The sequence below is a fragment of the Prionailurus bengalensis genome, chromosome D1, assembly GCF_016509475.1.
Source record: "Prionailurus bengalensis isolate Pbe53 chromosome D1, Fcat_Pben_1.1_paternal_pri, whole genome shotgun sequence".
Lineage (NCBI taxonomy): Eukaryota > Metazoa > Chordata > Mammalia > Carnivora > Felidae > Prionailurus > Prionailurus bengalensis.
In genome coordinates this window covers 17,641,623-17,655,949 of record NC_057346.1, presented here as the reverse complement: position 1 = coordinate 17,655,949, position 14,327 = coordinate 17,641,623, and the positions used below count along the sequence as shown (strand labels likewise).

At 48.1% G+C, this 14,327-nt stretch overlaps 1 protein-coding gene across 2 annotated transcripts in view; it reads right to left on the bottom strand.

Moving 5' to 3' along the window:
• Positions 1-14,327, bottom strand: part of POU2F3 (POU class 2 homeobox 3) — a 79,345-nt gene that overhangs the window by 47,338 nt on the left and 17,680 nt on the right. The window contains exons 2-3 of one of the 2 annotated variants that reach the window (XM_043579637.1): positions 11,806-11,968; positions 1,480-1,514 (exon numbers count right to left, since the gene is read on the bottom strand). Coding sequence is in view for 1 of the 2 variants with exons in the window: in XM_043579636.1 (XP_043435571.1) it covers positions 1,480-1,514 (35 nt within the window). In the remaining variant the exon portion in view is untranslated. The remainder of the gene's footprint in view (positions 1-1,479; positions 1,515-11,805; positions 11,969-14,327) is intronic. The other variant, XM_043579636.1, reaches the window with a different exon arrangement.

The following is a 14,327-nucleotide window of genomic DNA, read 5'->3' as shown; positions in this document are numbered from 1 at the left end:
CAGTCCCACCCCAGGCTGCCACCTAAACTTGGACGGAGTATATCAGAGCAGGAGGGAGCCCGTGATTATCCGATGCACCCCCACACTGGGATTGTCTTCCCTTCCAACCCACTCTTCTCTGCCTGACAAACTCCTACTCACCCTTTAGAGCCAGATTCAAGTATCACCTCCTCTGTGAAGCCTGCCCTGAGCTCCCAGGAAGAATGAACTCTTTGCATTTCTGGTTGACACACCTTCTACATACTTGTAGTGAAGCAGGGATGCGAGCGTATAATTATTCCCTTAGGAGTCTCTCTCTGCTCCTCCCTCCGCCTCTCCTTCTCTCTCTCTCTCTTCCACTCCCCATACTAGACTATAAATAAGCTCCTTCAGGGCAGAGACCACGTCTTAATTTTTTTTGTGTTCGGATACCCGGCATAGTACACAGGCGCCCCACACCGCCCCCCGCCCCCGGCAAATGGAATAAATTATTTTTTTTGTTTATTTATTTATTTTGAGGGAGAGAGAGAGAAAATGCATGAATGGGGGAGGGGCAGAGAGCGAGGAGAGAGCGAGAATCCCAAGCAGGCTCTTCACCGTCAGCAAGGAGCCCAACTCGACTCGGGGCTTGAACCCATGAACCATGAGATCGTGACCGGAGCCCAAGTTGGACACTTAACCAACTGAGCCACCCAGGTGCCCCGGAATAAATTCATTTTTCAGCTGACCCCACCTTAGCTTTCCTCCCCCCAACATACCCTCCCACATCTGCTCTGACATCACACCCTGTCCCGGTCCTCTCCCCTAGTCTCGCCACCAGCCCCTGATCTCAAGGGGAAAGTCATCCCCCCCACCGGCTCCATCCTTCCGTTTACACACCACAGCCTGCAGTCTGTCCAACACCACCTTCCCACCCCTGAAGCTCCTCCCCCGCCATGACTAACTCGAACCCCACCCGACTTGGTTTTCTTTAAAGGCGCCAAGCTTGTCTACATCGTCCCACTGAGCCAGGCTCGATACTCCGTCCTGGGCTCTTTTGTTCTGTTCCCCCCCTGTCCTGTTCCTTCTCTTCTCCTTTCAATCCCTGAGGAACCCAGGTACCCCATCTTTTGTGCCTCCATGAATTCCTCTCCGCACGGTTGGTCCACACCCACAGACTCGCTCGAGAGTCAACTGAGGCTAAGCTGGGACAGGAAGAGAGCTGCCATCTTGCTTCTGCACCACATCAGGCATATGCTTATTCCTCAATAATTGTCTCCACTTGTCAGCTCTCTTTTGAGGGGAGAGTGAAGAGGAGACCCCAACATTGGATTATGGATTGGGGGAGGGGGTGGACACAAAGGCTCTTTATAGGACCCGTCTAAGCCTGAAAGCTGAGTCCATAAATAAACACCCTCAAACTTGATATAATCTTTACATCTCCTGCACCTGATGAAGTATAAGTACCCCCCCCCCCCCGCTCCCAAACATTTATAAAGGTTTTCTTCTGAAAATCCTTACCTGCCTGTTGAAATCTAGGCCATTTCGATCATTTCCTGCAAGAGATAAAAACGAAAACATGAATTGCTAGCAGGACTGGAACAGATAAGAAGGTTGGGAAGGAATGGGGATGTTGGGAAGGGCTTGTCTGTATTTTGAAAAAGAACCCCCGTTTCCCCCGTGGCCAGGATCCTCCACTTATCCTGTTTCCTGGAGGCGTCTTTGGAACATCTCCTCCAGGGAGGTGAACAACCAGGAAGACTGACTTGTCAGAGGTCACAAAGAGTCAACTGGGATTGAAATTGCCATCCCGGAGACATCCACTCCCTCACACAGAGATATGGCCTACGCTTTTGTGGCTAAGCCAGGAGTGACCAGCCACGGGTCCGAATGGAGCTGCCCTAAGAGGTTCCTCCACTATCCCAGCCCTCCTGGGGTGATGGCATCTAAGTCATGCCAGGTAGACAGGTGTCTGTTCTGGTTTTCTCCCCTCCAGCTTTCCTTTCTTGTTGGCTTGCCTCTTCTCTTTTATAATAAATGTTGGGTTGAACAAGTAAAAATGTGTGCTTAATAGAGAAAAATATGTGGGACAGAAAAAGTATAAAGTAGCAGAAAAAAATCACTCTGCTGAGAGGCAGCTGTAATTAATATTTGGGTATACATGATGGTCTGTTTTTATACTTGTTTTTCCTCATTCATATTCACCACTCTGTATAAATTTTACTCTGCTTTTTCCAGTGAATATCATTAATATTTCCCCTATACTATTAAGGAGCATCACAAATCTCTTTTTCTCCTATGCTTGCAAACGTCATTTTTAATGGTTCCCTAATATTCCTTTCTGTGGACCATAATTTGCTTAAACATACACCTATTGTTAGGGGACTTGCTTCCACCGTTAGCTACAATAACAGTTTCCCTCTCCTATAACTCTATGGTAGGAACTGCCAAACAAGCTTCCTTTGTGCCCCATGGCTCTATAATAGCAAGAAAAATGACTATTTACTAAATATATACACTCAGAGCCTAGGACTGAGCCTAGTACATAACAGGAGTTCAAAATATACTGGTTGAATCAAAGAATAAATGCACAAGTGAGTGAATTCAGAACTTCCCATCAGAAAATTCTGCTTTTCGTTAGCTTAGGAATGGAGTCCCAGTTTCTTAGCACAACGTATAATTCCCCATGTGACTTTCCCTCATAATCCCACCTCACTCCCCCCTGCCCCCACCAGGTATCCTGAGCTCAGGTGCAAATACACCAAGCCTATCTTGTCTCCACGCCTCTGTGCACTGCGCCCTTTTGCAGAATCAGTCCCCCTCCGCTCTGGACTCCAGGAGCCCTAGCTACCACCACATGGCCCATCAGACCACTCCTTCTTTGTCTGTGTGCTTCTCTCTCCCGCTAGCCCATGAGTTCCTTGAAAATGGGGACATGACAAGAAAGGCGCACTGTGAGACGTGGAGTGACCTCTGGATAGCAGCCTGACCTTGAGATCAATTAAGAGGATATACAAAATCTGCAAAGGGGTGCTAAAGGTAGGAAGGGCCCACAGACTGAAAGTGGTTGTGCATAGAGAGGCGGACTTGAAGGCAAAGTTGCTTTTATCCTTTTTTTTTTTTTTTTTGATTGAGGTATAACTGACATATAACATTATGTTAGTTTCGGGTGTACCACGTGATTCACTACCTGTATACACGGTGAACCGAGCACCACAACAAGACCGAGTGATATTCATCACCGTATATAGTGACACATTTTTTTTTTCTCGTGATGAGAATTTTTAAGGTCTACTCTCTTAGCAGCTTTCAAACATGCAATGCCGTATTATTAACTATAGTCACCATGCTGTCCATTACATCCCCAGGACTTATTTGTTTTACAACGGGATGTTTTGTTTTGAATCCCTTTTACCCATTTCACCTATCCCACCCCTCACCTCTGGCAACCACGAATCTGTTCTCTGGATCTATGAGCTTGTCTTTTGGTTTTTTCGTTTGCCTGCATTTTTTTTTAAATTTTATTTTATTTTTTAATGTTTATTCATTTTTGAGACAGAGACAGAGCATGAAGGGGGGAGGGTCAGAGAGAGACGGAGACACAGAATCGGAAACAGGCTCCAGGCTCTGAGCGGTCAGCACAGAGCCCGACGCGGGGCTCGAACTCACGGACCGCGAGATCGTGACCTGAGCTGAAGTCGGCCGCTCAACCGACTGAGCCACCCAGGCGCCCCGCATTTTAGATTTCACGTATAAGTGAGATCATACGGTATTTGTCTTTCGCCGTCTGATTTATTTCACTTAGCATAGTGCCCTCAAGGTCCATCCATGTTGTCACAAATGGCAAGATTTCATTCTTTTTTATGGCCGGATAATACTCCATTATATATATATTACAACATATGTTTAGTATATATATTATATATTTATTATATATTTTATTGTTGCTTATATATTTTATTTTTATATTTATTATTATATAAAATTTAGGGGCCCCTAGATGGCTCAGTCAGTTGACTTCAGCTCAGGTCATGATCTCACAGCTTGTGGGTTTGAGCCCCACGTCGGGCTCTGTGCTGACCGCTCAGAGCCTGGAGCCTGCTTCGGATTCTGTGTCTCCCTCTCTCTTTGTCCCTCCCCTGCTCATTCTCTGTCTCTGTCTCTCTCAAAAAAAAAAATTAATTAAATACAATATAAAATATTATATATATACATATACACACATATGTTAATAGTATATTATATATTATACAGTAATATTATATATACATGTATATGTATATATATACACATGTACACATAGGTACACGTATACATACACATATATACACATATACATATGTACACATATATGTATATATATGTGTATATATAATATTTTCTCTACTTATTCATCTGCCAGCGGGCACTTGGGTTGTTTCTATCTTGGCTATTGTAAATAATACTGCATTGAACATGGGGGTGCAGATATCTTTTCGAATTAGTGTCTTCATTTTCTTTGGATAAATACCCTAAGGTGGAAATGCTAGGTAATCAAGTAGTTATGTATTTTATTTATTTTTTAATATATATATATATACATATTTTTTGATGTTTATTTATTTTTGAGAGAGACAGAGACAGAGCATGACCAGGGGAGGGGCAGAGAGAGAGGGAGACACAGAATCTGAAGCAGGCTCTAGGCTTTGAGCTGTCAGCACAGAGCCCGACTCAGGGCTCAAACTCACAAACTGTGAGATCATGACCTGAGCCGAAGTCGGATGCTCAACCAACTGAGCCACCCAGGTGCTCCTGTACTTTATTTTTTAAGGAGCTTTTATCTAAAAAAAAAAAAAAATCCTTTCATGACATTGTAAAATAGGCCTAATAAGGACTAATTTTAAAATCTGACAAAAGAACAACTTCATTCATTGAACAAGCATTTACTCAGTACCCTCGAGGCACCAGGCACTGTTTTAGGCACTCGAACTACAGCACTGGAGAAGACAGACGGAAGTCCCTGACTTCTTTTCTAGTTGAGGAGACATAAAAGGAATGGGAAAACAAATCCATAACTTCCTTCGGAGATAGTTACAGTGGAGAACAATAATACACGGTCAGGGGAAGAGTCTGTCAGAGGCTGTTCCTAGGCAGGTGGTCTGGGAAGGCCACTCAGGGGACCTCATGCTTTCACTGAATGGGGCAAAGACCCAACCTTTCAAAGGTCTCAGGACGATCATTCCAGACACGAGTGTCAGGGCCTAAGGCAAGAGCAGGCTTGCATGGGCTGAGGAATAGTAATGAAGCTGGCATGGGTGAAGAATGGGGTAACCAGGGGCAAGATGACGTGGCTCTGGCAGACAGGTCACGGTGGAAGCTTCAGCTCTCACCCAAGGACAATGGGAAGTGATGCAGGGTTTGAGCAGAGGAGTAACACTGCAGGTGTTCGAACCCACGGCGATGGGCTGGTAGGGGGTTGGAGAGCAGGGAGGAAGACCAGTTGAGTGTTATTGCAGTGGCCCAGGGGAGAGAGGGCGGCAGGGTGCGTGGGACAGTAGCAGTGGAGGTGGTGAGAAAGGCCTGGATTTAGAAAGCATTTTGAACTGATGGCTGACAGGACCGGCAGGTGGATGGGAGGTGTGCAAGGAACGGAGAAGAATCAAAGATGATTCCTAGGGTTTGGGCTTTCTTGACGGGATCAGTGGTGGTGCCATTACCTGAGATGGGGGTAATCAGGGAAGCGGAGGTCAGTGGTAGGGAATCAAAAGCTACATTTTTGAACGTGTTAAGTTTGAGATGCCTAGGTATCCCAGGAGAGGCGGGGAAGTGAGTTTGGACTCAGGAGAGGTGTGGGGTCAGAAGTATAAATTGGGTAGTTATCAGCATAAAGGTGGTACTTAATGCCATAGGACTCAGTGAGGTTACAAAGGAACTGAGTCCAGATGAAGAATAATAAAGCGGTCAAGGTTGGCATGAAGAGGGGGAGCCAGCAAAGGAGACTGAGAAAAAGTGAGCACTCGAGTAGGAGGAACCCCGGGCAAGTATGGTGTCTGGAAGACAAGAGGGGAAGATGTTTCCAGAAGGAGGTAATACCAAAATGAGAGAAACGGTGGAGGGCCAAGACAGTTGACTTGGAGGAGGTCATCAGTTTTGGGGACAATTAAAAAAGGCCTTTGGGGCGCCTAGGTGGCTCAGTCGGTTGAGCGTCTGACTTCGGCTCAGGTCACCATCTCACAGTTCATGGGTTCGAGCCCCGCATCGGGCTCTGTGCTGACAGCTCAGAGCCTGGAGCCTGTCTTTGGATTCTGTGTCTCCCTCTCTCTGCTCCTCCCCTGCTCATGCTCTGTCTCTGTCTCAAAAATAAAAAATAAATAGTAAAAAAAAAATTTTTTTTAAAGTTCTTTGCTTCCGATTTCCGCGAATGCAATTATCGTGTTGTTTATGAGATCCACAAAATGCAAAAGATGAGCAAGCAGAATTCAGAGATTAATTTTAAAACCCACCAGCCAACAAAATTAACAACTGCTCTTGCCCGGAAGGTTTGCCATGGCCTTCTCAAGAGGCCTCTTCTCATGAGGATGCCTCTGCTGCCCTTGGAGCCTGGCGAGAACATTTCTCCTTCTCATCAAATTCATTCTTACCTGCATCAGTATCTCTGCCTCATCTTCTTTGAATCCCAGGCCAACTGAGTGAGGTCCCTGGGCTGGCCAGGCCCTCCCAGGAGACGGGCCCCATGACACTCCAGCAGAGCAGAGTGTCTGAGCTGAGCCATACGTAGTAAGGGCTCAGCTCCCCAAAGAGATTCCTGCTCTGATTCTGAGCCCATTGCTAATGTTCTAGATAGAGAGATGACGGTGAGCCATTCCCAGGACTCAGTTTATTCATTTTTGACACAGTGAGGAAGCTGCTGCTCTTTCACAGATAAAGGAGGGGATGTAATTACCATATTATGTGAGAGAGTGGTCCACAGTGACCAGGAACTTATCTGATACCCCTTTGTGATGCCCTGTGAAGGAGCAGGAGGGCGTACTTGGAAAACAGTCCCGGACTTGAAGTCAGAGAACTAAGGTTCAAGCCTTGGCTACATCACTCCTGAGCTGTGTGAGTTTGGTCGAGGCAGGCAGCCCCACAGCCTCCGCCTTCTCGATGGCAAAATCAGGTCATAATCCCCTCTCCACCCGTTTTCCGGGAATATAGTAAAACTCAAGTGAGATAAAGCTGGTGACCGTGCCTGGTGACCTGGGAGGCGCTACCCAGGTGTAGACCTGGGCTCCAGACCTCCTGGGCCATTCCTCGATCAGGCTGAGCCTGGTCCTATGTTAGGGATTTGGCACATGCTGTGCCCTGCTCTCCCTAGAAAATATACTCTTGTCCTCCGAGACCACACTCCAATGTCACATCCTCCGTGAAACTTACCCGAAGCAAAATAAGGGATTTTGTCTGTATTTCTGCATCGCTTATTCATACCTCTTATTGCACATATCACATTTTTAGACCCAGTGGTTCCTGTGTCTGTTTCCCTCATGAGATCATGAGCTCCCAGAGGCCAGCATTACTACGGCTCAAGTGCCTAAAAGTGTCCAACACAAGGTAGGTGCCGAACGACCATGTGTTTGATCCAGATTGCCAAGAAACTGCTCCCAAAAGAAATCTTTGATTCTGACCTGAGAAAATCATGGGTGCCACCACCTGCTGAAACCTCAATGCATCTTATTTCCAAGCCCTGGCTCCCTCTGTGGAAGGTGGCAGCCACTTGCAAAAAAAAAAAAAAAAAACAAAAAAACAAAAACCAAAGAGGGACAGACACACAGAAGGAAGAGTTGGAAGGAAGGACACTGATGTCCAAACTCAGAGGGGAAGCACCTTGCAGAGGACACACAGCCCCGGAGAACTTGAATCAAGACCAAAGCTTGATTTCTCAACTCCTAGACTCGTACAGTGTTCCCGGTAAAGGCACTGTATGGGATGCCTGGCTGGCTCAGTCAGTACAGCATAGGACTCTTGATCTTGGGGTCATGAGTTCAGCCCCACGTTAGGTGTAGAGCTTACATCAAAAAAAAAAAATACGCTGCATCCAGTGTCCAACACAGACAAACCAAGCATTCGCCTTTGATCAACGGCTTAGGCAAATAAATAGGTTGGATGCTGATTGAGTTTGGAAGTGATTCAAGGCAGAGTGGGAGACTAAATACAGAAAACTGGATGATAGAATCAGGATTGGAACATATTTTGGCACCTTCCAAGAAGAAGCCGAAACCAAAAAGGTAAAATGTAACAGGAATACATGCAAAGCCCTGCACTTAGGTTTGAAAAAATCAAGTGTAGGGGGGCCTGCGTGGCTCAGTGGGTTAAGCGTCCAACTCTTTTTTTTTTTTTTAATTTTTTTTTAACGCTTTATTTTTGAGACAGGGAGAGACAGAGCATGAACGGGGGAGGGGCAGAGAGAGAGAGAGGGAGACACAGAATCGGAAACAGGCTCCAGGCTCTGAGCTGTCAGCACAGAGCCCGACGTGGGGCCTGAACTCACAAATTGCGAGATCATGACCTGAGCCAAAGTCAGCCGCTTAACCGACTGAGCCGCCCAGGCGCCCCTAAGCGTCCAACTCTTGGTGTCAGCTCACGGTTCTGTGAATTCGAGCCCTGCATCGGGCTCTGTTCTGACAGTGTGGAGCCTGCCTGGGATTCTCTCTCCCTCTCCCTCCACCCCCTACCCCGCTTGTACTCTCTCTCTCTCTCAAAATAAATAAACTTAAAAAATGATTAAAGAAAATCAACTGTATATATAAAAGGGGAGATTGAATTGTACTCTTAGAAATGGTTAAGATGGTACATTTTATCTTTAAATTTTAGTTTTAATTTTTATATGTTTTATTACCTCAATAAAAATGAAAAAGAAAAAACTAAAGATTTTTTTTAAATCAGGAATTCTGTTTAAAATACTTTAGCTCAGGGGTGCCTGGGTGGCTCAGTCGGTTGAGTGGCCGACTTCAGCTCAGGTCATGATCTCACGGTCCGTGAGTTCGAGCCCCGCGTCAGGCTCTGTGCTGACGGCTCGGAGCCTGGAGCCTGTTTCAGATTCTGGGTCTCCCTCTCTCTGACCCTCCCCCGTTCATGCTCTGTCTCTCTCTGTCTCAAAAATAAATAAAGGTTAAAAAAAAATTTTTAAATAAATAAATAAAATAAAATACTTTAGTCCAGAAATCTACTTTTCTACTTCACATGGGCAGTCCACTAAAGTCGTCAAATTGCACAAAATTATACCCAACTATGAGACTATTTACTACATTTGATCTAGTAATCCCACTTCTGGGTATTTATCCAAAGAAAATGAAAACATGCTATTAAGGAGATATCTGCACTCCCATGTTTACTGCAACATTATTCACAATAGCTACGGTATGGACACAACCTAAGAGTCCATCAATGGATGAATAGATAAAGATATTATTTACACACACACACACACACACATGCACACACACACAGAGGAATATTATTCAGCCATGAGAAAAGAGGAAATCCTGCCATTTGTAAAAACATGAATGGAACCTGTAGACCTTATGCTAAGTGAAAAAAGAGAAATATAAATACTGCATGGTATCACTTATCTGTGGAACCTCAAAACAATGTTTTTAAAGAGTCAAACCTACAGAAACAGAACACGAGAGAGTAGAAAAGTAGGGGGGTGGGGAGAGGTTGGTAAAAGGGTACAAACTTTCAGCTACAAGAGGATGAAGTCCAGGGGTGCCGGGAACACTTGCCTTTAGGTGAAGCCTTCTTTGTAGCATTGCCATGAGAATTAACTATGAGATTCATTTTGAGTGTAATAATGGTATTGTAATTAAGAAGGAAAATGTCCTGGTTTACAGATGCATCCTTGCCACATCTAGGGTGGAACTGCTATAATGTCTATAATTTACAAGAAAATATTCCAGCAGCAAGAAAGGCAGAAATTTGGGGCACCTGGGTGGCTCAGCAGTCGGTTAAGCATCTGACTTGGGCTCAGGTCACGATCTCATGGTTCGTAAGTTCAAGCCCCACGTCAGGCTCTGTGCTGACAGCTCAGAGCCTGGAGCCTGCTTTGGATTCTGTGTCTCCCTCTCTCTCTCCCCCTCCCCTGCTCACACTCCGTCTCTCTGTCTCAAAAAATAAACATTAAGAAAACAATTTTTAAAAGGCAGAAATGTGATGGTTGTTGAGAGTAGGCAATGACTAGACGGGGGTTCGCTGTATTCATTTCTATCGTCGTGTGTGTTTGAAAATGTCCACAATAAAAACCGTTCGAAAATGGAAAAAGAAAAAAAATGCTTCAGAAACAAGTGGATGAAACAAATATAGCAAGCAGTTAACAACGATTACATCCATGTGATGGGTGTATGGCTGTTCATTAGCTGTTTTCTCTCTTTTCTCTATGTCTGAGGTTTTTCAAAATAAAAATTTTGTAAGACAGTCCAATGAGGGAACATTGGAAAGCACTTGGCACAGGGCCTCGTGCATAGTAAGTGCTTAAATAAATATCAGCGGACTTTTCCTTCCTCTCCAAATATTGGCATGGAAGTGAACCAGGCTTAGCCTACAGCAGCAAAGAACAGAACAGGGTCAATGGCGAAGCTGCTAGGAAGCAGGCTTCATCTCAGTATGAGAAAGGATTTTGTAAAAAGTGGATTTGTTCAGCCGTGCAAACCCCAGTTTCACGTCAACAGAGCTCCCCGTCGCTGGGAATATTCAAGCAGAGCCTGCTCGTTTCAGGGATGTGACCGAAGTGGTTTTTGAATGGAGGGACAATTTGATGGCAGGAGGATTTCAGGGAACCTCTAAAATTCCTTCCACCTCGGAAGTCTTTCCCTTCAAGGCAGCTGATTGAAATGTACCCCCGACCTTTCCTCCCCTCCCAGAAGCGGGTCCCTGTCTGCAGCCCGTGCAGAGGCCCAGAGAGCTCTACTCACCATTTCCCTCTATCTGTCCTGTTTGTTCTGCACACACATAAAAGATAAGGACACAGAATGGAGAGGAAAGGCAGAAAGGGCTCAAGAAGGAAGCTTCAGAATCCCCCATTTGGAGGCGTTGGGGGGCAAACGGGTCAGATCCGTGCCAAGCTGGAAGAGCCACCACCTGGAGTCTCTCCAGGCTTCTTTGGGTTCTCGTTGTCCCCTGGCAACCTTTGGGCCATGAGGCTTCCAGCATGAAAGCAGGAAGAGAGCAAACACCCTGAAACCCTGGCTCAGGGGCCTGGGAAGAGACCTCAGGAGATCATCAGGGCGAGTTCCCTGCCTTTGGGAAGATGAAACACTACTACACACCCCATTTTACAGAGGAGGAAACTGAGACTCGCCAGGTTAAGGGATGCGTACCACCTGTGGGACAACCTCCCCCCTCCCCCCGCCCACAGTGGACAGGAGGAGCCCGCCCCAGCCCCCCTGCCTTCCCACCTCTGAGCCCGCAGAACCTGCTGATTTGCATAGCTTTGGCAAGCACTGGGATGTGAGTTTGCCTGGGGAGCAATTCTCTGGGGGAGGGAGGGAGAAGCACAGGAATGGAGAACTGTCCCAGCAGGATTTTTCACTTCTGCCCGGCAAACAAGGCAGAGTGCTCGGCAACGAGGCTGAACCTCTCCCAGTTCTGGACGGCTCCTCCGCTCTCCAGCTCCGCACCCAGTATAACCCAGTAAGACTCCCAGCGCCACTTTAGAACCACTTGACAGCTGGCTGGCACTTCCTGGGAGAGCAATTATTAAAGCCACCAGGACCTTGGAGACGCTCCTGGGCAGCCAGCCACCAGAGCCAGCCAGGAGACTTCCCATTGAAACCAGTCAAAGCAGCTTGGTTTTTTTGTTTTTTTTTTCCAGGACCCCACAGACACCATGCCTACCTTTTTTGTTACTTGAGATTCCTCCAAGGCACTGGAAGGTGTTGCCTAATGGTCAGCGTTCTGTACAGAGAACACTCGGGAACCTGAGCTCGAGGGTTACTTCAAAGGCTGTTTTACGCCGGACTTTGGGCAAGTGGCTTAATCTCCGTAGCCTTCAATTTCCCTTAAATATTAAAACAAAAAAGTTTCTGTCCGCATTCCTGCCACCTCCTTCGTAGGGGCAAAGAAATGCCCAGGAGGAACCTGAGGAGGACCCCAGAAGACCCCTGAGGAATGGGATACAGGACCTAGAAAGGGCTTTAGCTTAGGGGTCGGGGAGATCTGGCTCCCAGCTGCCCACTAGCTGAGTGTCCTCAGTCACCTTGCCTCTAAGGGTGTGGACAGCAAGCACAGGCACGCCGTGTGGGTGGGTGCAAGCCATGCCCAGGGCCGTACCACTGGTGGATCGTTGCACCCTCTTCTTTTTCCTAAAGTCCCTGCTCAGCGACCACCACTGATGGTCAGGATCAGCTGTCCTGAAGAAGCCCATTTGCTAACCCCAGGACAGGGTGACCTCTCAGCTTCCCTTGACCTCCGGCCATCTGTGCAGTTGGGAATCGTCAGGACTTAAAGCTTCTTCCTCCCTGCCCCGAGGTAGAATAGCAGAGCAGGTACCCTCAGGGATTCCTCAGGACGTGGCCTATGGGAGTGAGCCACCTGATGCCTTTTCGCCACATGCACGGCTGGGAGAAGGATCCCCGAAGCCTAGCTCTCCCGCCCCTTCGCTCAGATCAGGAGCCTGGGGCCGAGCCACAGTGGGAGCAGGGGCCCCACTGCACCCCTTTGCTGGGGGAGAAGTCCAGCATCCTCCCGGCTCCCTCCGCGATCGGTCAGGTCCAGGTCATTCTGTACAAATGAAAGGCTCCTCACGTGCACGGTCTGCGCTCTCTCTCTCTCTCTCTCTCTCTCTCTTTTTTTTTTTTTTTTTTGGTTAGGAAATGCAATCCCATTACTTCTCAGCCTGAGCCATAGATGGGACTCCCTGGGACTTCCCTCCTTTGCCCCCTCGTCTCCTGCTGGCGGGACACGGGATGCCACACACATCTCCAAGGAGGCCCAAAGTGGGCAGCACCATCAGAGGCGACGCTGAAGGAGCATCTGGGCGGATGCGCCAAGTTCCAGAAAGACAGGCCAGGGACTCAGGTCCCTGCGGGAAGGAATGTGGCCAGAAGAGCCAGGTCCCCACCAAAGTCTCCACTCCTAGTCCCCTGAGCCTGGAAAACAATACAAAAATCCAACTCCAGGGGAAGAGCTCTGTTAAATAAGCCTCGTTCTGGCTGCACTAAGGACACCTCGGAGAAGCACTTCAGCTGCTATTTTGCTACCAGAAATTTCTCCGGCTCTGGGGGACTACAGACTCCTAGTGCTGTGCCCGCCATTGACAGGTAAGGAAACTGAGTCCCAGACAGGACAAGTGATGAGCTAAAGGTCACACAGGCCACGAACGACACAGCAGGAACAAATCGCCAGAGTTCCAGGGCCCAGACTCCAGTCTGCACGACAGCCGGAGGGTTCTTTAAAGGTCAAGTCCAGACCGGCACCACTGTGCCCCTGGCCCAGCCTTAGCAGGGAAGAGGTTGAAAGAGGTTTAAGGTCAGCCAGAGACGGAGCGGCTCTATCCTAGCCCTCTTCCCCGGGGCCAGAGTGAAGGCGGGCGAGAAGCGGTGGGGGATAAGGACAGAAGGAGCTGCCCAAGCGGGCCACTCGGTGGGGCTCCGGCTCTCCCGTGGGCACAGATGTCCTTGCACAGCTCCGAGGGGCACGTGTGCAGGAAGAAAGCTGAGGCGGGAGATGCTATCTCACACTTGTAGAACAACTCACACTTCCAAAAGCTGCCAAGGACACACTCTCGTTTCATTCCTTCCTCACCAGTTGTTCTCCAGACAAGGAAACCGAGGCTGGGCCCCACTGCCAGCCCTGGGGGTCACGGAAGGCGGGAGGGGGAAGCAACTTGGACCTCAAAGCTGGCTCCAGGGCCAGTGCCCTTGCCGACACGCAGAGGCTACGGTGAGAGGCATTGGGTTTGTGCCTTGGCTGTGCTGTGCACCTTCTATATCCAGTTCGCGTTTGACCTTCACCTGCCTGTGGGGTCTATCGGGCCGGCCGGAGCTACAGGGCTCCTGTTTTACCAGTGAGTAGAGGCTCGGACAGGGTGGGGCTCGTTATAGGTCACACAGCTGGCTGCTGAGCCCAGACCCCATGACCTTTCCCTCTCCTTTCCTTCTTGCAGGGTAAGGTCTTCCTCTCTTCTCTGGGGCTGGAGGAGCCGCCTCTGAGGGAAGGGCGCTGGGGAGAGGGAGGAGGCTTAGTCCAGTGAAACGACAAAACAAAACCAAAAAAGGACAGAGGATACAGCCCCCCGGGGTGGAGAAAGCGTTCCAAAAGAAATGTCTGGTCTCAAACCCCCACTGTGACCTTGGGAAAGTCATTCCCCTTTTCTGACCCCAGTCTCCTTCCCCATAAAACAGGAGAATAGGACTGGA